At 45.0% G+C, this 23157-nt stretch overlaps 2 protein-coding genes across 3 annotated transcripts; both read right to left on the bottom strand.

The window, feature by feature from the left end:
• Positions 1 to 255: 255 nt before the first annotated feature.
• On the bottom strand, positions 256 to 9555 carry csrnp2 (cysteine-serine-rich nuclear protein 2). Its single transcript, XM_086159707.1, has 5 exons — positions 8835 to 9555; positions 4043 to 4216; positions 3686 to 3948; positions 2121 to 2417; positions 256 to 1302 (listed from the first exon to the last, which is right to left on the bottom strand). The coding sequence occupies exons 2-5, from the start codon at positions 4200 to 4202 to the stop codon at positions 385 to 387; spliced, it is 1638 nt and encodes a 545-aa protein (XP_086015833.1). The 5' UTR covers positions 4203 to 4216; positions 8835 to 9555; the 3' UTR covers positions 256 to 384.
• Positions 9556 to 9960: 405 nt separating this feature from the next.
• On the bottom strand, positions 9961 to 23137 carry tfcp2 (transcription factor CP2). 2 transcript variants are annotated; one of them, XM_086159761.1, is made up of 16 exons: positions 22808 to 23137; positions 22306 to 22501; positions 19613 to 19764; positions 17645 to 17721; positions 17399 to 17504; positions 16783 to 16889; positions 16512 to 16664; positions 16268 to 16378; positions 15294 to 15382; positions 14979 to 15027; positions 14410 to 14503; positions 14202 to 14292; positions 13985 to 14091; positions 12036 to 12178; positions 11902 to 11953; positions 9961 to 11782 (listed from the first exon to the last, which is right to left on the bottom strand). In XM_086159761.1, the coding sequence occupies exons 2-16, from the start codon at positions 22425 to 22427 to the stop codon at positions 11745 to 11747; spliced, it is 1491 nt and encodes a 496-aa protein (XP_086015887.1). In that variant the 5' UTR covers positions 22428 to 22501; positions 22808 to 23137; the 3' UTR covers positions 9961 to 11744. The 2 variants fall into 2 exon arrangements, with proteins under 2 accessions (XP_086015887.1, XP_086015888.1); XM_086159762.1 differs by lacking the exons at positions 17645 to 17721; positions 22306 to 22501; positions 22808 to 23137 and having other exon boundaries at positions 11611 to 11782; positions 19613 to 19681.
• Positions 23138 to 23157: the final 20 nt, after the last annotated feature.

The raw sequence follows: 23157 nt of genomic DNA, 5'->3' as shown, positions 1-23157 counted from the left end.
GTAGTTTTTCCCCCCTTAATATGTTGGTCTTATTTCTCACTTGAATTGAAACCATATGCTAGCTTGTTGTGTCAGTGCCGACGCAAAGTAAAAAAAAAAAACTCGACTCGATGGGGAGAATGAATGGGGAACTTGCTTCCTGAACCAGAGCGTTGGAGGTCACTGTTGCGCTCTCTTACTTCTACGAAGTGATCTGTGTGCTTTCAGTGCCCCACCCACCCTCTCATATTCCTCCTCCTCCTCCTCATTCTCCTCCTCACATCAATAGTTACCATAGATTCAAACCTGTAATCGTTCTCCAAGTAAGCAGTAATAAATGTGAAATGTGTAATTTACTCATCTTAGATGAAGCTATTGTGCAAAATATCTGCAGAGAGGCTTGTACTAAACTTCCGGAGGCAGTGGATCCGCTCGAGGCGGCTCGTCGGTGAGGGTCTGCGGAGGGCCGGAGGGTCTCGCCTCCCCACCTTCCTCTGAGCGCAGAATCACACTGGATGCGGACTCCCCCTGGTTGTGCCTACGGGGGACTTTGTCTGGATTATCATCCGTCAGATCTTTCTCTAGTTTGCTCTCCACTCGCTCGCCGCCACCCCCTGCCTGGCTCGCTGGGCGCGCCTCCTTCTTGGCCTCCTCTGCTCTGGGTGGCGTTTCAAAAGCTGTGGGCTCAATGGGGCTGAGCTGATAGTAGAGCAGTGAGCTGGAGTCTCTGAGGAGTTCGGAAGGGGTCTCCTCCTGGTGGTCAGTGATGCAGAGCACGGCGGCACCAGTGGGGAACGGCCCCTGCAGGAGGACCTGGTCCACACCCGGCACCTCAGCCGCCGGCTCCGGGAGCCCCCCGCCCAAGGCACCGGGCAGGAGGCAGAGCGGCTGCTCGGCGCCGTGCTCCCGCTGCCCGGCCTCCCCTTCGGCTTCCTCCCTCTCCCTCCTCTCCTGCTCCTCGGCGCTCTGCAGGTGAAGCACGGCCGTCTCGTTCTCCCGCTCCAAGATGTCCTGCTCCGCCAGGAGATCCTGCACCTCTACGACCGTCGGCGCCTCGCTCTCTTCCAGCTCGGAGTCTAGGCCCGCCACCGAAGACAGGTCCGGGGACGTGGGGCAGGTGGACGAGGGGGAGGACGTAGGGTGGTGTTCGGCATACTGCTCACCGCCGGGCCCTTGTAGCAGCATCCTCCTCTTCTCCAGGTCCAGCTTCATGATGGTGTGCAGGTAGTGCGTTCTGACGCGGAGCGGGTTGAACTCGATGCGGCCCGCCATGTTGCCACAGCCGTCCCGGGAGCATCCGCAGGGAAAGGACATCCGATCCACCTGGGGGGGAGAAGAGCGAAAACTTGGGATTTTACAAGAATCCCATTAAAAGTGCAAAAACGAGCTCATTAAAGCAAACAAACTTCCACTGTTATTATTATCATTGTTGCTGTGATTGTGAAAGGCTGAAAACAAACCAATAAACTGGCCTGATTGTTTATTGATTCCTGATTGTGCTTTATTACTTGCTAAGTTTAAGCCTGGAAAGCTTTTTCTTCATATTGAAAGAAGACTTTTATTTTCAATAATAAAAAATAAACATTGTTCATGGTTTGTTTTGCTCCTTTGGGAGAAGAAAAAAACAAAACCACGTCTGTTTCATCCGTAGAAGAAACATTTCATTTCCATTCAGAGATTTCGCGTCGAATCGACTGAAAAAGAAAATATTCTTTCAAAAGTAAGTGCGGTCCAACACATAGCACTGCGGTATGTGGTGAGGCTGTGGTGTGTGTGTGTGTGTCTTTGTGTGTGCGTGTGTGTGGCATCACCACCCTCTGGTCTAAAACACCACCGAGAATACCCACTTAGACTTAAGTATTTTTCAACACTCTGACATAGAGTAGGGAAAGTAACAGATTCTGATCACAGCAACACAACCCAGCTGGAGCCGAATGTTGACCAACACTCCAGTTCAAAACCCGCCGTTGCCCTGAGATGTGAGGCTGGATTTTTCGAATCGGGCCAGAATTGTACCTGCGAAAACCCACAATGCTGGGTTCTCAAGGAAGGCAGTAAACTCTATGAAAACGCAACAAGCAAGGGTTTTGGATGGTGAATATAAAAACAGGCAACTGTTATGCTAATGCTAAAATGGCTACCTGGCACTTGATGCCGGCCTGGCTGCAGCCGCAGTGTCGAGGGTCGCAGTACAGGCGGCAGTCGCAGCCGCATTCCTCGCGGGAGAGACGGATGGCTCTGAGCTCAGCCTTCTCACGGGCGTCGATGCGGGCGATGCCAGAGGCTCTGAGCAGGGCCCGGCGCCGCTTGGTGGGCAGCGGCTGGAGGAAGAAGCAGTCGTCCACTTCCACCCCGTCCACATCCAGGTCCTCGTCTGACACGTCTTCCAGGGTGAGCAGGTCGGCCTGAGCGCACTCCACCGTGCCGTTCCTCGTCAGCTGCAGGGGGGGACGGCTGGGTGAACACACTCACACTGGAACCTTGACTTATGAGTGCATCAACTTGGGAATTTCCCGAGATGAGTAGTCGCCCAGTTGAAGTCAAGACCTGAGTCTTAAACAAGCGTGATGAGCGTCTGACAAAGACGTGACTATTCCGGTATATGAAATGGCGTTTAAAAACGGTCAGACGTGTCGCCTGCCACTAAGCAGCTCAGCAAAAAATTCATAGGAAAAACACGAGCGAGGTGTGTGTATTGTCGACTCGTCCATGAAGAAATAGAGAAGTTGTTGACGGTGAGATACCGTGACCGAGAGCATCATCTGCGAGAAGGCACCACACATTTACAGGGATTTGGTGCTGCAGACGGTAGGAACGTCAACGGATGAGGCATCAGAAGACTCATTCTCAAAGTCGATCGGGGACGGTTTGATCATTTCGAAAATAGGACCTGCATTCACTCTGTCGCTAAATTAAGTTTTGCAAAAAAGTGTAGCAAAGTATGCAAGTTATATTTAGCAATACATTGTGGCATGAAGCGTGCAGCTAGTAAGTTAAGCCATGAAGCATGAAATGAAGCACTCCCCCAACCTGCTCTGCCGCCACCAGCATCTTCATCCCATATTAATGCTAAATACACTTGATAAAACCGTGTATTTTTTTACATTCTCTTCGACTATGGATTATCATAAGCATTATTTGTCATTTATAAAGTTAATTTTTACGTATTCAAAGGCATGGGGGGCTGATTAACATGGGGTACGGATTAATAACATTTCAATTCATTTTCATCTGGAAATTTAATTTGATATACGAGCACACTGGGTTACGAGCTCGGTCACAGAACAAATATGACTCCTAAGTGATGGTATTACTGTATGAATTTAGCATTCAGCATTTTTCGTAGTTTGACTATGCAAGACAAGGTAAGACATTTTCTGACATCAATTTGTTTACTCAAGCCACATTTTGTCCCGTCCGTGGGATCAGAAGACAAATCTGCAGCAGGAGATTCATGAAGACTAAAAAAAGGGAATAAATAGTTAAGACAGATGTTTGTATTCATTTCTGGTTCTCTAATCTTGTTTTTGTTTTTTTTTTTAAGAGCCCGAAGGAGTTATTCATTGGAAAAGCGAGGAGGCGAACGTGGTCTCCGTGAGGGAGGCTTTTCAGAAGGAGTCAAAAAAGGATTTGCGGTACGAAGAAGATGTGATCTTCACACGCCTAATATAATGGCTGCTGAGACAAGATGGTCCCTTCATCCTACCTTCATCTTGCGGGCGTTGAGCTTCTCCTGGCGGAGGTGCTGGCGCAGCGTGCGCCGGTGGCTGCTCTCCTGCTCACGCGCAAACTCGCCCAGCGTGTAGCGGCGGATGGAGGAGTGGTGCCGGGCCATGCCCAGGGAGCTCCCCCCCTGGCTGGGTACGCTGGTGAACCCCTGCCGCCGGGGGAAGTAATACACCGTCACCACGTCGAAGCGCACACGCTTCCCCCCCGGCGACGGCTTGTGGTGTCTGAGGATGGAGGTGGCTGAGCCAGGGGAGAGGAACGGGAACGTCACACACGCTGTAAGCCTCATGTCAATTTTTCATAATCTTTAAAAACTTCATTTCAATTCCCTCACGGGTGAACGCCGTGCTGGAGGGGGGGTTGAGGCTGTCGCAGCTGTCGGCGCTGTCGCTGCTGGAGATGTCATCGTCCGAGTCCTTCGATGTGGAGAATGGAGAGCCGCTGTCCACCTCTTCATATCGTCGTTTGAGGCCGAGGGACGAACCTGCCTCCATGGAAACTCGAGTGTCTGCAAAGAACAGAGCGCCACGCGTCAGAACACGACAGCCGGGGTGACGATGCCGATGCCGCGGATAAAAACGGATCCTTTATCAAAAATGTGACATTACATCGCCATAATTGGGGAAGCTGCTCGCCTATTTACATGCAACGGCGGGAAGAAGTTGGAAGAATAGAGGGGAACAGATCGAGAATAGAAGTTAAATCTGGCGCCGATTAAACTCATTCATTCATTCTTTGTAATTGTTTGTCCTGCCCCAAAAATGCCGTCTATATCTTTATTAACATATCTACTGAGTATATTCAGCACAATATGTCTGTGCACCTCGCATAACTGCATGAACCCTTGTGGCACAATACAAAAATACATTTTTCTTCATCACTTCATCACTCTTCATCACTTCATTAATGACTTGCACTGCATGGAGTCCGCAAGAGCTACATAGTAGATAGTAGAGGGCAGTAGATGATGGTAGCCGGTCTCAAACTTTAGAAATCAGCCCAGAGAAAAATAACTGCGGTCCAGACTACAGTGATTTTAGGTCCATCAACTTTCTCTTCCACTTCCTGTTTTCAGAGGGGAGTTCGTGTGTTTGTTATAGTTTTATTATGAACGGTCAAAAAGTGCCACTCCACATTTTCCTTCTTCAGAAGAGCAAGGGTGGACTGACAGATCAAGCGATTGCATTTTGAATGTGGCATTGCTAAAGGTAAGTTTTCGGTTTCTTACATGATTCGGCTCCCGCACTGATGTTTTACCCTTTCTTTAGAAGAAATACTTTGAAAGGCTAACTTGCGGGCTAGCTGGATGGAACTTGCAGTGGCATGTGCACGGTTGCCTGCACATGCGAAAAAAAAAACCGATGATGCCAGACTGGCTGACAGGTATCTACCAACATTACCGATCAAGGTATTATTGGGCATCCCTGAGATAAAGACATACAACCATTCACCTTCTCATTCACATGTCAGGGCAATTTATGGTCTACTGCATGTTTTTGGACCATGGAAGGAAAACCGGACACATGGACAGAACACAGAGATGTAAAGCGCTAACCACCGCGCCTCCAATCAATTAAACTATGAATTCAAAAACATCTTCCTCACACAAAAAGAAAGGAAGGAAGAGGAATTATACGCAAAAAGAAACCAAGTAGCAAGAAACCGATTCATTTAGCCAAAAAAAACGTGGGTTTTGGCACCCGAACATTCAGGCCTCCGTCAAGCATTTATTCTCACACTGTGGGAGGAATGGCTGGCAAAGACGCATACCGTGTTTAACGCCCCGTCACTTCCTGGCGAAACTACGGGTGCGTCGAGCAGATACCCACCCCTCCTTTTCAAAGGCCGGTGAAACTGATAACGCTGTGCGTACGCATTTACGGGCGCGGACAGGAAGAAGCAGTTTGGACGATTGACTTTGATATCAGACACCGCATTCATTGGATTATTAAATGCAAAGATGACCTTGTTCCTTTGTTTCAATTTTCTTAAAAAGTCAATTACATTCGTGCAGCTTTTCTCGTGTGAAAGTCGCCCAGAGGAAAAGACTTGCCTCGTCGTGACAGAAACCTCGGGCGTTGCTCGTCGGATCGTCTTCAAAGGCCGGTCGAATAATTCCGAGGCGAGCCCCCCCGAACCCTCCTTCCCGTGTGTGAGGTCCGGCCCCGGAGAAAAAGTTGACATCAGCGTTTGGCCCCCGTCTCCTTTTCATCTGTATTCCAGCTCTATCGTTTCCTCCCTCCGCCCCCGCCATCTCACATGAACTCCCACTTTGAAAATCATCCTGTCTGGAAACATCGCCATGGCAACTGGGCAAGCAAGGGGGGGGGGGTTTATGGGAACGAACTTGGGGGAGCAAAATGATCTCCGTGGCCTCCACACACACTCTGTTTTTCTGTCAGCCTGAGTCGGCTGAAACGGTAAAGGGGGGGAGGGGGACTGTGAGCTAATCAATCCGTCTGCAGCCGAGGTTAAACAAGGTGAACGAGGATACCAAACTGGCAAATTTAGTAAAAGTGCTGGGTGAAAGTTATTAAATCCACAAGAAAAAAAAAAAATGTGAAAAAAATCAACCACTTGAATATTCACACGAGTCCGCAGCTTCTCACTGCAGCTCAAATGGTCAAACTGTAATAATGATATACTAAGTGACTTAAACAATTCTCCGACTGGGCCCAGGCAAGCGAACGTGTCATGAGGCAACGGCAGCAGCTTTCTCTGCAACATTGAAGATTTCAGATTTTCTCTCAAAGAGAGAGGGGGAAAAAAAAAACGTAGGATCTAAAAAAAGGGCTAGCGTGTTATTACTTTATTACCGCATTGCACGGTTTGTCCTTTAACCAAACAGCCTAGAGGCTCAAGCAGCGACGTCCCACGGAGACCAGATCCTGGTGCCGCTCCGGAGTCGGTGAGGGATGAATCAACAGCAGGATGATTTTACGGGGACAGAATGATTCCTCCTGCTTATATTAAACCTCAAACAGGAATATATGTATACAAGCCAACGGCCCCGTCGTCCATTCCTGCCAGAGGTGACGTAGGGGAAACGGCAACCGATCAGGTTTCTGATGTTCAAGATGGATGACGGGGGAGGGGAGGTATCGTGATGTTCAGAGGGATTTTATTCTATATCAACACAGTTTCTGCTCGATCACCTGCACAGAGAGGGTGCATCTTTGTGCAGTGGCTACTTTTAGTTTTATTTTTTAAAACAAACCCGGCCTTTACAATTCACTTTCATCGATCGGGTCTTTTAAACCAACTTGATCACTATTTTGAAACCCCTTGCTGATTAATTTTCAGCAATTCATAAGTGATTTCTTGCAATATATACTCACATATATCTGTATACAATATTTATATTATTTTACATTATTGATGTGATGGATAATGTCTTGATGATTTCAAGGTTTCTTGACTGGTAACAGGCTTTATTTTAAAAACCAAATGCCTATTAACCTGAGATATTGTCCAGTGATTTTGAAAATAATTTAATATGACAAAATATTTAGTTTGTATGTCTGTGTGTGTTTATCATTTCTGGACTTTATATATATATGTGTGTGTGTGTGTGTGTGTGTGTGTGTGTGTGTGTGTGTGTGTGTACACATACTTAAAATTAGCTTTTGTTTTTTGGATAACATCATTATGATTTTAAAGTTGATTCCTTTACGCCGGTTTTCCTTGTAAACTATCTTTATTTCAATAGTTCATAGCTCATTCATCTGCAATACCGTCCTGTAATTAGGAAAATAATACAATACAACATATATATATATATATATATATATATATATATATATACATATATATATAAGCATAAGAATAAGAACAACGGGATCAATAACGTTGTTCTTATTCTTATATAAAATAAAAAAGAATTATATAGTTATATATCTTGTTTTATTATTTCTTTGTGATTTATATATCTGTTTTGGGCAATATCTCAGTGATTTCAATGTTGATTTACGGATGTTTTTTGGGGGAACTGGCTTTATTTCAAAAATTGATAGCCCATCCACCTGAATAACTGTCCTGTGATCAGGAAAACAATATGATACGACCAAATAGTTACGTATTATCGGACAGAAGTATACATACATATATTTTGATAATGTCATGATGGTCTTTGGTAGGGTGCCCATTCATCTGAAACATCGTCTGATGACGAGGAAAATATTACAATACAATAATATATATATACATTACTGGAAAGAATGGAGTATTATCAAATCATAAAGCTAGTCCACCCACAAATAATCCAGGGTATTGCATAATCTGGTTAGTATATATGGACAAATGCTCACAAAAGAATGAATACGGATAAAACACCACAGGGAGGGGGGAATTTTTCACGGTTGGGTATTTCTACATTTAAAAGTACACCTTCTGGCCCAGTACTTGTCCTTAATATACAAAATACGAGCAGCAGGAGCAGCAGCAGCAGCGTCAGCAGTATCGGTCACGGGAAAAAAAAAAACACAAAATTTCAGTGCCGATGAGACACACACACACACACACACACACACACACACACACACACACACACACACACACACACACACACACACACACTGAATTTGACCCCCGGAAGAAGCGGTGGAGGAGGTTGGTGCAGTTCGAGTACCTCCGCCAACTATTCCGCAAAAAAATAAAAAAGTAGGCCTGCACAAGAAAATAGGGCAGGGGCTGAATTTTGACGCCCTTTTGAGAATCACCCCCTCCACAAACATACACACACACACACACACACACACACACACACACGCACTTAAACAGTTGCGGGACTGAACAAGAGGGGTGTTGGTGCATTACCTCTGTACACTATTGTGACTCGGTGATATATTTTCCACACAGCGTGGATGTACGTATGTGTATGTGTATGTATGTGTGCGTGTGTGTGTGTGTGTGAGTGTGTGTGTGTGTGTGTGTGTGTGCGTAGGGGGTTGGATGCAGGAACTGGGCTGTGTGGTGTGTGTGGGGAGGGGGTTGACAGACGAGGGCTCTCTCTTCACTCCACCAGCTTTTATACACACACACACACATACACACACACACACACACACACATACACATACACACGCAATGACAAAGCGGCCGGTTAATGAAACAGTGAACCGTCTTACCAGAGGCAGAACCAGAGGACCCTTATCCGTTCCTTCCTCCACCGGCGGGCGGGCACATCCACCTTCTGACGCCCTGCGAGTCCTCTTTTTTTCTTTTTTTGCTAATTTCGGAGCAGGAACCCGATAATTCCCCCCTCTCACCCCGAACCGAGTGGTCAAACGGCAACCGGTAACCCCCCCCCCCTACTAAATACACACACTCGGTTTGCTTGATAGCCGGATTCTGCGCCTGCGTCTCGGGCTCCTTTACGGCTCCGGGCTCATTGTTCCACTCGGTCCCGGAGGAGGAAGAGGAGCCGTGGGTCAGAGCCGCGGGTTCCGCTCGGACGTCTCATAGCCCGGCTATTTAAAAGGGCGTTCGGCGGGGGGGGCGGAGGAGCCGGAGGGGCGACGCGGGACCGGCTCCGGTTCGTTTCCCGACATTTTGCGGCGAACACCCCCGGCGTTGGCGAGTCTGGTCTCCGCGAAGCTAGCTAAGAAGCTACCCGCTGACATCTGTGTTCGCTTATCCTTCCTCTTCTCCTCCTCCTCCTCCTCCCCTGTCCTCACCGGGGCGGGTTCGGCCGGCTTGGGCTAACTTCGCGGCTCGGACGTCGGCTGGTTCTGGTTCGGATGTGAGCGCCGTTGGAACCGCCGCGGAGACGTTGCGTCTCCCGCCCCCCGCCCCGCCGCGGGCTTCAACCCGGCCCCGGTTGTTACAATGTAACAATGGAGGAAAAAACTCTTCCTGCCAGCCATTTATACATATATACTCCTCATGACGTCACGCTCGGGACCGGCTGCAATGCATGCTGGGAAATGTAGTTCCTCTCCTTGTCCCTTTGTTCGTGTTTCACGGGAACTAGGACAGTCGTGTAAATTACATTGTTTGCGCCCCAAATAGAATTTAAACATCAGCCCCCGTGATAACTCCCAACCCACTCATTCTGCATTACAGCATGTGACCTTAACCTTAATTGAAACCGTCGAAATTAGTTTCCATGGCAACAAAATGACTGAGCATATCAGCGATGGGACTCCACATCTGTTCGTAGCTTTATATATGACATGTTTATATCATTTACAGCTTTTTTGGAAAAAAAAAACAAAAACCTTTTTTTGAGAGACTGACAACAGAGATGAGGGACAGATAATAGGTAAGTATTTTTAATAAGGCTAATGAAAATGGGACAGAAATGCCAGTCTAAAAAAATGCCAAACTATCGCTTCTGTGGAAGCAGTACAATGGACCAAACAATCTATGATTTGCTTAACATGTGGCTCTGGTGTGCCAGACAACACGTTACATGGTTATTAGTATTTGAATGTGTTGATATCCCCAAAAAATAAGAAAGAGAGCGAGAGACATAAGTGTATGTTAAGATTATTAAAAACATGTCAATGACTTTATGATGAGAACACTTTGAAAACCATGATCAGTTTTGATGTGACGCTGGCCAAAAGTTGCCAAATAAGGGAAAGGAAGCACGAGGAGCAGACAATTTGCTGGTGTTTCACCGCTGATCACTAACATTGACAGTGTTTCATCGTTCAAAGTTCATATGTAACAACCATTAGTGCCAGGACTACACTAACTACTACGTTAAAACAGTGATCGGAGGCTTAAAACATAACTGGATTTCAAATGGATCGGGTGTTTTGGAGAAAAGCTGAATTCCCCTTCACATCCGGACTGTTCCTTCTATTTTCTCATGGGATTCTCATATGTGGCTAGAGACTGTTTGGGCGATATCACACTTCCAGAAGACAGAATTAACTGGATTCCTGTGAGGCCATACTGTATTTCAGAATAAGTCTGTCAATTCTGCTTTAACTAAATTTCGCGAGTTTGGCTCCCATCACTCCATTCGTCAAGCTTACTGAGATGTTTTGCAAGGAGCGTCACATTTCCATAAGCAGGCCGAGGAAACCAAGGAGGGACTGCGGCGTGTTACCAAGCCATTTGGTGGAGAATTTTTGTAAATGACAGAGAAGTTAAAACTGAGTGAAGATAACAAGCCTTGGTACCGCACATTGTTACAGTTCCAGCGGAAACACAAAACGTATACAGGAGAAACCTTGTGCCGGTCACCTGCCTTTGTGATTAACAAGACAGAGCTCTCGCATGAAAAAAGTCTTATAGGTGTAAACAGGCCCGTCTGACATGGGCGTACGCTGGACAGGGGTTGTCGCCCGCCGCTCACTGGAAACCAGTACAGCATCTCATCTTGTCACAGCCTTAAAAAAAAAAAAAAAATCAAGTTTCCTGTGGAGGATCTTTGGTCTGAACAGGGCTGTGGAGCAGGCGGAGACGTCCACGCAATCGCCTGTTTGCCCACGTGCCCCCTCTCCCCTCGGGTTTTTGGCTTTAAAAAAAAAAGAGGGAAGAAAGCAACAACTCGGGTTCCTCATTTCCTCTCGCTCTGTAGGTTTGACATGCCCCATTCAGGTTTGCTGACATGGGACTGGATAGCGGCTTAGTGAAGGACGAGCAACTATCGGTTTACCCCATAGTTGCGTGGCTTTGACTTCTTTTTCCTCGTTATTTGGTTGTTTTGGTAAAAGACGGCAAATGGCGGAGAGCTTTGGCACGCCAGACGCTCAAACGTCCAGCGGCCGTTTTGCCAGTGGACCCTGTTATGAGACACAAGCAACAGAGGAAAATCCAAGCATTGAAGGGGCAAAGAACAGCAGGACAAGGGGAGCACGACTTCACCGTGGTAACAGAGTCACTCCCTCTAAAGTAAGACAGTAAGTGAGTATAGGAGAAGCCTGGAGCTTCGGCCCTGCGTTCCTCCTAGCAGCCGCGAAGGGCTTTCTTGTGGACTCTCCACATCTTCCAGGAGCAGCGAGGAGCATGAAGCTAGAGAAGGGGCTGACTGGACTGGGCTTAAGGAGAACAAGGCGACGCGACTGTCCCTTCCCCAGTCTTCACTTCAAGATGATGTGGTAGCCGTCGTTCGTGTCATCTGCCAGCCATCACGGGGAGAAAAAAAAAATCGGGGGGGGGGGGGTATAAATAAACAATTAAAAATGACAAGTACTCTGGTGTTAAAAGAGCAACTTTCTGTAAATTGCGTTCAAATACCTTTCATCGTGTCCAAAACAAAACATACTTCATCTTGGAAGTTTTGGATCATCTAAGCAGAGGCGAAATCACCAAATCAGGAGATTGTAATTTAACAGCGTGTTTAATGGAACAGAGCCACATAGCGGCCTCACCTCGTCGCTGACCAGCACGTGGATGCCGGTGGGACCCTGTTTGTAGATCTGGTTGATCTGCCGTGGCGAGATGCTGAAGAGCTGGGCGATCTTCTCCGTCAGCTCGCCAGCGGTGAGCTCCTCCAGGTAAATGGCGTGGTAAACTGCACACGTGCAGAGAGAGATTCAAGGAAGATAAATGAAATGTGTTATCAAATTTCAACGCGGCAAAAGGCGTCAAGAATTCGAAAGGATGTAGTTAGTGTGTTTGAATGCTCTATAAAATAAACTGCTTATGATGTCTGTGTACATTAAACAGCATTAATTTTTTTTGATCTGTTATAATACATTTGGATGATGAATCCTACAAGTATTGAAATTTGATTTGTGTTATATTAAAGACTGTATGCTTATTATAGTCCAGGCCAAAATGCTCATGTAATGGTTCTATTTACACAGTGTTATGAATCTTGCTATCAAATAAAAAAAACTCCACGAGGCACTGTGACACGGTTTTAAACCCGTAACGTCTACGTCCCAAGTAGACTCCGCGATATGAAGAACACAAATCAGCTCCTTAGCACTGCAGTAATTCTCAATTAAACCCACACTGTGGTGAACTCATAACCTGAGCCGCGGTCATGGGCGCACCGCGGCTGAACACAAAAAGATTGCTTCACAGAGCACCGGCACGTTGTTTGTGAAATTGCACCTGTTTGCTGCTCGCTCGCCTCTTAAGGTGCAATGGATACAGAGCTTCATAACACTTGTCTCAGCAGAATAAACAAAACATTAAAAAAAAAAACCAACAGTTTTGCAGAGCTGAGGATAATTTAGCATGAAAAAAAGAACAAACAACACAGACAGCCTTGCGCTTAAGCGAACATTTCACTACCAGCGCAGGGGAAGTTTTCTTATAACCCGGTTATGAATCATAAAAATAAGAAGCTCCAGTTACTTTTGGGGTGGTTGAAAGTAAAGGCACCTTAAACAAACATTCCCCGGCGCCTGAAACCTTCAAACTAAACTGTCCCCACAGCTAATTGCAAACTTTGCAGAATTCCTGTCTGTAATAAAATAATAATACAAATAAAAGAGAATGTAAAGAAATAACCTGGTTTTCATAAAGTGTATCAACCATGAAGATCAGACAAAGATAGTGGCAAAGATTGGTGCCGTTTTTCAAATTGTGCACTATTTAAGTGAATTTACTTGCTACACACTTAAAGCTACAAGGTGTTGCCAAATGTAACATGCACACTACGTTGCACTTTATCACTAAGCCTAATTTAGCGACAAAGTGAATGCAGGTCCTCTTTTTGAAACAATCAAATCTTCTCCATCCGGCTTTGAATGACTCTTCCAATGCCTAGTTCATTGACGTACCTGTTGTCTAATGCACCACATCCCCGCAAATGTGTGTTGCCTTCTCACAGACGATGCTCTCAGCCACGGTATCTCACCGAAATCTTATCCGTCTCTTCACAGATGGACAACATGCACACCTCACTCATAATTTTCCAGGATTGTCCCAACTCACAAGATGATGCACGCAAAATTCAAGTTTTTTTTTAGCAGGGTCGTTTTCATCTAAATGTGTGGTACGATGCCTTTTGCAGTGGAGCACAATTTGAATTCAAACACATTCATAACCACTTTATTAAAGTTAAAGATGTGGCCTCCCAAAGGGAAACTCATAACTATTGAATGTGTGATTTCTTTCGGGGGGGAAACTATATATATATATATCTTTTTTTATTATTATTTATTTATTCATTTTAAATAATCCAATTGGTCAAGTAAAGGCATCTGCTCTTGAGAGCAGACCTACCAGCAGAAATTAGACTTAAATTATTAGCACTGCATTTAAATATGTTTTTATTTAAATGTTTAGACTCGAATCCTGTCTGGCGCCTCCAGGCTTAACTGAAGAGCTTAAATAAGTAACCAAAGTAGTTTGGGTGACTGACCAAAGAAAGTGTTTGTGGCGGCATCTCCGTTTTCATGCTTGGGCTGCTGCTCCCGAGCCTGTTGGGACTCCTGGCACACGTAGATGGTGAGCCTCGGACGCACCACCCTGGACAAGGGGACAACAAAAAAAGAAAATAATGACCATACCTTTAACATTTGGGCTCGTTTTGAACATGTTTGGTGATTTGTCATTGTTAAGAGAACAAAAAAACCCACCGGCCCTTTAGTGCATTGAAGAGTCGTATTCCGTCGGCCGGCCCGCAGATCTGAATCACGTCCTCCCTGGTGAGCTTCAACAAGTCAGCCCCTAAACAAACAACAAAGTCAGGGTCCACCAAACCAACCCCTCAACAGCGGCGGCTGGACCAGCAACAGATTGTAGCCAGGAGGTGAAAACAAAAAAAATTGTAAATCAGGGGTTTACCTGAGAAGTTGGTGAAGAGCCGACAGAACGGAGAGAAGCGGTTTCTGTGAAGCCACTGTTGTGCGTCTTGTGGTGTTGCCGTGGGCAACAAATTCTAAGAGGGGAAATAACAAGACAGGCCCTGAGTCAATATACTTAATTCGAACAGCCCATTCCGCGTTGGGAACATCGAAACACTTAAAAATGGCTTTTTAAAATAAAGATATTGGAATGGTAATCCACAGCACTTCAGAGTAATAAAAAGTGATTCATTAAAGCTAATTTTTTCTCGTAAGTCACTTGAGCGCTCACTTATTATTCTTTTTTGGAAAGTGACAAGGAGGGACAGCATTGGTCTGACTTCGGCCGGGTCGCAAAGTGACGGCGAAAGGATATTAAATGGGCCGAAGTGCTCGAACTTTCCAACGACATGTTTAAAACCGCAGTGAGTTTCAGCTTTATCTTTTCTTTCTTTTTTTTTTTTTTTTTTTTTTTTTTATACCACGGGTTCCTTTCAGCCGTTTAATGGCCATATCCCTTTGTCAGGGGCGAATATTAATAAACGGCAGGTGAAATATAATCACACTTACGTCTGCTACCTGAACGACGGGCTCGGGCTGGTGGCTGGGTGAGCCGTTCCTGAAAAAAAAAAAAAAAAGGATGAAATGCACAGCATATTAGAGACCATACAGGCCACATAACAAATGACCTGTGTAAACCATAAACATTTCATTTAAAAAGCTTTACTTTCTTTACTGAGACAATTCCATTACGTTCGTATATTTCAGAGCGGCTTCACTATTTTGACTAATGTACCCGTCCCTGCGTTTCCGCCGCTTTCTTATCAATATTCAAGGACTAGATTTACTCTCGGTGGATGGCAACATCTGTCAAAGCGCACGTACCCTTCTGCCACCGGGAAGCTGTTCTGCGTGCTGTTGAAGCCGGGAGATGGGGAGTTGTTGACGTACGTGACCTCGGGCCAGGGTGAACACTGCGGCAGAACAATAGGTTCTTTACTATTATTCAAATAACATTAGTTGCCACTGTATCGTCTGACTGTCTTTTCTTGGTGTGACTCATCCAAACTGTGCCTTTGTGAGTGTGTGTGGTCCACAAGCGGTCTTTAATTTCACCAAATCACTGCTACATTGCTCTTTACATTAAATGTCCGTATTGTGAAGTCAACATCTTTAACAAGGGGCTGTTTGACAGGAGGAGTTGTTGGAGCAATTGTCTTGGGCTCAGAGGAAACCTTTCAAGTGTTTTTATGTCACCATTTTTTTTCAGTCTTCCCTAAGCGCTGGATTGGGGAAATAAAAGGTTAAATCTGGGGAAATAGAAGCTGCTTTTAGACCGAACCCTGAACGTGGCACGGCCTCCTGTGCAGAAAGGGATGGATTGACAGGGTAAAGCTGTCGAAAATGAGTAATGATGATCACAAGTGATGTATAATATGGAGAATTTTGGGCTCTTTTTTTGTCCCGCCAATTTTTCTATTTTGAAAGAAATAAAGGGTAAAGAACCATAAGCTCTGTTCAACTTTCATGTCAATGGTTAAGTTTCTGGTGTCTTCCAGAATCACTGAAAATAAATTTCTATTGTGATTTTAGCATTTCTTTGATATTGTAAGAGGTGATATGAAGCAGTAATACACTCATCCTGAGGAATCAGTGCGACAAAGGGTTTCCCCGATCATTGGGTTAAAATCATAGATAGGCAGAGGACCTGCTGAGAGCTCCAGTGTTTTCTCCTCTTTCTTTTTTTCTTTTTGCTGACAGAGTACAGGTCTGACGTCACATGACGGCCGGAGCCGAAGCTGAGATTTGTAGCCAGTGACCACAAGTAAATAAATAAGCTCGTGGGAAACCGAGCTGACCTCTGTGAGTATCGTGGTCTCGTACGAGGGCTGGTACTTCTCCTTTTCCTGTGGCGCCCTCTTCTCCATTTTCTCCCTGTCCGTCTTCTGCTTTCGGTCTGCGCCTTTGGGCTAGGACAGGGGGGATGTGGAAATGAGTGAGCGAGCCATCTGGACCAAAAGCATCCAGAGGTAAACACAACAAGCGTACCAATTCTAGTTTAAGAGGGAGTTTTCCACTTTTAGCTCTTGTAATTACCCTCACCTTGAAAACTTTGACCTGGCAGGAGGCCGAGTGGAGGTGCTCTGTGTATTCTCCGCTCTCGTTTTCCCTGAAGGTGTCAATCTGAATACGGAAAGGGACGCCCTTTTCCCCTCCATGTTTGCGCATGGTAAATTCTGTGCTGATGCAGTGAACCTCAATGAGAGAAGAAGGGAAAAAAAAAAACAAGTGAAATGAATATAGGACTCCTGTTGCAGCATGACAGGTTAGACTGATAGCGTCTGAGCGATGCAACGCCGTCTCTCTGAGCTACCTGGATGAAAACGGAGGTTCTCTTTGACGGCTCCCAAAGGAACTCCACGGTGTTGAGCTGCGTCGGGTTGGCCCTGGGGTCAATGATACCCACGGACATGGGGATGTCTGCAAGGCAAGGAAGGCTGTTGTTGCATGCAGTCCTGGGAGAATATACTTAAAAAAAAAAAATTAAAAAAAACGCCTCTCCGTAAAACCCAACACCGGCTGCGAAGCATTTGTGCTGAAAGAAGAGGTCAGCAGGCGCCTTTGCAGATTGAGCTTGACGATATACTGAATATAATCAGATGATGAAAAAAAGAAGTAGAAAAAGATTACAGACAAATAGTTAAATTTTTTTTTTTAAAAAGTAGTAATCACTGGTAAATTTGCAAGAATTTATAACAAGACAAAACTCTGTTGAATCACCTGAAAATTAGCTCATTATATTTTCTTCCTATAGAAATAAGAAATCAGCTACGATTTGAATATGCTGATTTTCAAACCAGCCTGCTTCTGACCTGCTGTTATTATTGTTTCGTGCATTTCTGGTCTGAACCTTCGATCCAAAGCACGCGAGCCCTGCATTTTTCGGAGCGGTCAGGAGTTGGACCAGCTGTTTCTGTTTCGGCGCTCACCCAGGTCAAGAATGCGATCCCCAGGCCGGTTCCAGCGCCAGCCTTCCAGCTGCTGGTGCTCCGTGTACTGGAGCCGACGGTCGTGAAACACCACGCGGATAATGCTCTGAAATTGAGGAACAGTTCTCTCTCACAACCGTTTCATGGCAGATCGACTCAAGACTAATAATCATTTGGCCGTGGAAAAAAAGGAACTTAGGAAAAAGAAAAACATAAAAGTCAATGCGGGAGAGAAGGGCATCTTACCTTCACCATTTTACCTGTGATTTCCGGAAGTTCCCCAATCTTCCGATTGTCCAGCATTATAATTTCGTAGGACTGCCCTGAGGAGATGAGTCAAGACAGCAGATAAACACCTGAGCTGTAACTGGGCTTTCAAAAAAATAAATGAATAAATAAATAAAAACCTAACAGAAAACACCATTTTAACCTCAGGAACAATAAATGCAATGGCATCTGTTAACAATGATGCTGATTGTTTATTTCCCTACGGATGTGAGTGACAGATTCCTACTCTGCAATTCACTGTGCACCGCCGTGCTTTGGTTTATAGAGGATGAAGTGAAATTAGGTCGTGTTGCAACAACAGTGTGATAGAGTGACGCCGTAGACACAAGCTTGAGTTCTGCAAAACTCGCCCCTGCAGCGTCTCAACAACTACAAGGGGAGGGGGGTTCAGGTCAAGGGCAAGTCGAAATTGCTTTCAGCGTGTTTTATTTCGCCAATATTGTAGAGCATCGCCGACATAAAGATGTCCGAGGACGACCGGGAGCAGTGAGCGCTGACGCTTCCAGCCAGTGATTATGGTGAATGTGTGACACAGCATCTGTGCTGCGAGCTGACTTAACTCTACGTATAAATCTGATTTGGTGAAAACGATCCGCCAGTATCATGCGCGGCCTTCCCAACCTGGTGGGTCTGCACACAGTGAGTTGACTGACAGCGTGCAGGTCCACCACTTTCAGACCAGAACAAGTGGTTAGAGCCTCAGGGGCAGCCCTGAGCTACAGCTCCGGGTTTCTAGGTCGGCTACTCACATCTGAGAGTAAGAAGTACTAGCGAGCTAGCAAATATCTGAGGGGAATATCAAGAGGTGATAGTACAGTAATACCTTGACTTACAGGTTCAATTTGTTCTGTGACCGAGCTCGTAACCCAATTTGCTCGTGCATCAAATTAAATACCCGTTGAAATGGATTGAAACGCTACGAATCTGCTCCAGCCCCTGTGTTTTTGTTACGCCTATTTAAATTGGAGAAAATGTACTTCATAGAAAACAAATAATGTATTAAAAAAAGTATACAAAATAAAAGAAAATGTAAACTAAAGTGGCTCTTTAAGTACGTTGAAGATCGGACCAAGATGCTGTCGGTGGCAGAGGTTATCAGCGGGGGAGTCTTTCATTTCGTGCTCCATCACTTAACTTAACTTACTAGCTACACACTTAGTGCCACAACGATTTGCTTAATGTAACACACTATGCTACACGTTATCGCTAAACCTAATTTAACGACAGAGTCAATGCCGTTCTTTTTAAAATGATCAAACCGTCCCCCGACCAGCTGTGAAAGACTCTTCCAATGCCTAGCCCGATGATGTTCCTGCCGTTTGCTGCACCGAATGTAAATGTGTCGACCCTTCCTGCAGACGATGCTCTCGGTCACGGTATCTCACCAACATCTCTTAATGAACAAGTACAGAACACGCACGGTCATGGTCACGTTTTTCCAGGATTTTCACCGAGCTACCAAGTTGTGGTTACAGTCCTACTGTTTTTAAACACTACTGATGTGTGATTATGGTGAATGTGTGACACAGCGGGCCACGTCTTTGTCAAATGCTCAGATCGCAGGTTGTATGAAACCAAAAAACAACATTAGATTTTGGTAAACTCTTTCCCTAATTGTCACTCAATATCGATTGTGTGAGGGCTCGTACCTTGGTAATGCTGTCGTTAGTCAAGGTTGCAACGTATTTATATCATAGGTGGTAAAAATATTATTTTCCGATATATGTAATCTCATAAATCAGTAAAAACATACACCAAAGTTGAGTGCAGTTGATAAGATGAAAATATTGTCCTTGAATTATAAGCGTATGCTTTGTGGCTACTTTCTAACAATTTCATGAACCAATAGGAATACAAATAAAAGGGCTAATAAATGCACTTTGACGTGTGTCCAAAGTAAAGAGTGCTGGGACTCGGCATGCTGACCTTGATTGAGGTAGGTGAGTGTTTCATCATGCAGTTTAACGGCCGGCGAAGTAGCTGCGCACAGAACATACTGGAAGGGAAGGATCTTGTTGTCGGTGTCTGGGGGCAGGTTGGACTCCTCCTGCTTGAAGATGGGGAGGGCAAGCACATCGCTGAGGAGCAGACAAGAGAGCGGAGCTGTTAGCGAGAAACCTGATCTCCGCGGTGTGAGGGAGACGGTCATTTTTCTTCTTTTCATATATAAACAGTCTGCAGGAGATCAGACGTTGAAGCGTGACCACAAAATACGACACAAAACTGTGGACTCAGCCAGGATCGGGTCTTGATTTTTTTTTCTTTTTTTAAAGGAGAGCCTTCTGCAAACGCCACATCTTATTGTGTTTTCTAGTGTTGCAGTTCATTAATGATAATGAAGGCGAGCGGGACAGCTCTGCAGAATACCCATGTACCCCGCCTGTATCCCTGCAGTCCTCTCGACAGAGGAATTTGAAGTACAGGCCGGCACTTTGCAGCTCATGAGGGATCATATAACCGGCCACTTAAAGCAGCTTGGAAAAGGACACAAAAGCAGGAGATCTCTCTCTGAGCAAGATGTCAGTGAAACCTGAATTGATTTAGCATTATTCCCTGTTTTCATAGCATTAGGTAATTCCACGGAGTGGACAGCACAAATGGCCTTAATATCTGGTCCGGACATTCGGGTCTTAGAAAAGCTTCCTCGCCGAATAGGAAAAACAACAGGTCACCTCGGATTTGGGCTACCCTGCATACTGATGGGGTTGCCTTTGCCGTTCCAATCACATTTCATTAGGCCATCAACAAGGAGTGCACCGCTTTACAATTCACCTCCTCACAGTGATTAATTTGCCCTTACGTTATCTCCCGGTACGCGTCTTTAATTATTCATGAACAAATTCAGAGATTAATTTATTGATTACCGAGAGCTTTATCCCAATGTGGGTCTTAAACCCCTCGCTGTGAAACCTCTATAACATAGTGCAAGAATAAAATGGGACCGATCTGAAAGTTCCACTGCTGCTCAGACGGATAAAAGCCCAGGTGGATTTTGAAAGACAGAAAGGGAGTTTTGCCGACTTTAGAGAGACACCTGAAACCGAGACATGTCAAATATCACCAACATAACAGAAATGTATTTTGACCGTGTTAAAAAAAAAAGTTTTACTGAAAACTTTTACTTCAAAAGATTTCCACCAAAAGTGTAGCTATACTAGCATTAACATGGGTTCACGGCGGGGTCAATCTCTGCTACACGTAAACAGTTATATTGGAGTACACTGTGGGGAAAAAAAAACTAAAGTGAATGCTATAAAATACACTCCCTATATGCTGTCGAGGAGGGGACCCGAGGGGATCGAGAGGAAGTTTAAGTCATCTGGATGTTTGGCTCTTTTAAAAAATGTCTAACATGAGTTACTGCTCCAATAAAAACAACCTGCGTGTGTAGTGAAGCTGTGAGAAAAAAACAGGAGCAGCTAATATTTAGGAATGACGATAGAAGTATAATATGTGTTTACTTACAAGCATTTTTAACTCAAGTCTCATTTATATTCAACTTGTTGCAATCAAAATTTAACAGTGAACTCCTTGAGAAAAAAAAAAATTAATTTGTGATACTATTGTGTGTTGTACATTAGAGCTCCATATGTACATGACATTTTTTGTGTATGTAACTCATGCTGTGATTTCACTCAGACGCACATTTGAACGCGGGCAATCAAGAATCAATGATCTGAAACTATTTTGACAAATCAATCATGAGGCTGGGTCAAATTTCAGGGAACAAATGTCAAAATTCTCTAATAGTAGCTCCTCAAGTTTGCTTGAAACTCTGGCACAACAATTTCCTTCGGGATAAATAAAGTTGTTCTCTCATTCTCTCTCTCTCTCTCTCAAACGAGGCACTGACTAATAATTCTGTTTAAAATTGTTCCTTGTTTTTTACGAAGATATTTTACGAACAACCAGCTAACAGAGAATACAAGAGATGGATTGTTCAGAAATGAAAATAGCTTGTCGCTGCGAAATAAAGAAATACACAAGGAGCCGCAGTAAAATAAATGGAATCTCGATTTTTAAAGTGCTGCAGGGATGAAAAAAAAAAAACAGTGACCCCCCCCATGTTCTGTGACGCGAGCGTTTCGAGGTAGTGATGTGCTCCTGTTCTATTCTGTGTTTTGGGAGTACAGCCTGCAGTGCTGTTTTGGATCTGGCACACATACGCAAAGATGGAAAGTGAGTCAAGTGTAAGGACAGCAGGGCCTTCGGGTTCAAATGTCGCCTGAGACGTTTCGATATGGTCTCGCTGTCGGCACTCTGAGCGGAGAAGACACCCTGCTATTACCGACATTATGATTGCACGCATGTCAGGCACAATGAACGAGAAAGGGGTCTTGTCTGGTCTAACAATGAAAAGTTTCTGATTAAGCTTCTTCATTTAATTATGAATGCTCCCTTGTGAATGAAATATGAGCCAAGGAATACCAATTTGCAAAATGAACACTATCAGACATAGATATTTATTAGGGGGATAAAAATATCTACATTATGTCTTCCATAAATAGTCAGGCGATCAGACAGGGTGGTATTAAAGATCAGCACGGGGATTTGGGGAGTTCAGGACGTAATGCTTAATAATAGATAGGGTTCATCCAGTTCCACTGCTCACACTATACCTCATGCTGTAAGCCCCCGCACCAAGCTCCTGGCCGATGCCCGAGAGACTGGCATCGAAGTCCTGCACCAGTCCGGACTCTATCACCTCGTCGGTGAGGGGTAACTTCAGAGCCCACGCCATGGGGACGATTTGGGGGATCCCGACGGACTGTAGTTCCGTGTAGAGCCCAAGCCGAAGTATTAGCCGTTTCCAGCCTTGAGCGGGCAAAAGAAATCAACAATATATCACACGAACGATTATCATGTGGACATGTTTGTAATTGGAAAAATATACCTAAAAAAGGTGACACTACATGCAAGTGATCGCTTTATGTAATAGTCGGTGATAGGTTAACCGGTGTGGACAAAGCAGAATTATTGGGGTTTAAGGTAACGGTTCAAGTTTGAGTGATGCGCCGTTAAGACACACATAACCTGAAAACCGGCTTTTTGTTGTTTTTTTTTCTTTTGGTTTTCCATTTGAGTGTTTGGGCGAAAATGAAATGAAGCGGGGCATCTTACCTCTACATGAAAGAAGTGCGGCTACTTGCTAACACTGCGGGAGTTTCATGCCATCATGTCGCGCTTCTTCGCTCCAACACTAAGATAAACATGTCGAGCTAGCGAGTTAGCCAGCTAACTTAGCAAGTGCGATGCTAAGCTCTTCTTCGTCTCCGTTGTTCGGGAGTCTCACGGGGAAAAATACCTCCGAATATACATTTCTACATACGACAACTGGTCAGGTATACGCCGGACCACACAACAAACGTCATTTATAATATAGCTTTTGTTTGTTTATCTAGCTTCGTCAAGGGAAGGAGCTGCCGTAATATCCGGTACGTCTTTTTCTTTGGTTGTCAAATCGTGTGATA

Source organism: Fistularia commersonii, chromosome 14 (assembly GCF_037954325.1).
Source record: "Fistularia commersonii isolate RoL2024-O1a breed Wild chromosome 14, RoL_Fcom_v1.0, whole genome shotgun sequence".
Taxonomy (NCBI): domain Eukaryota; kingdom Metazoa; phylum Chordata; class Actinopteri; order Syngnathiformes; family Fistulariidae; genus Fistularia; species Fistularia commersonii.
This window is presented reverse-complemented; position numbering and strand designations above follow the sequence as displayed.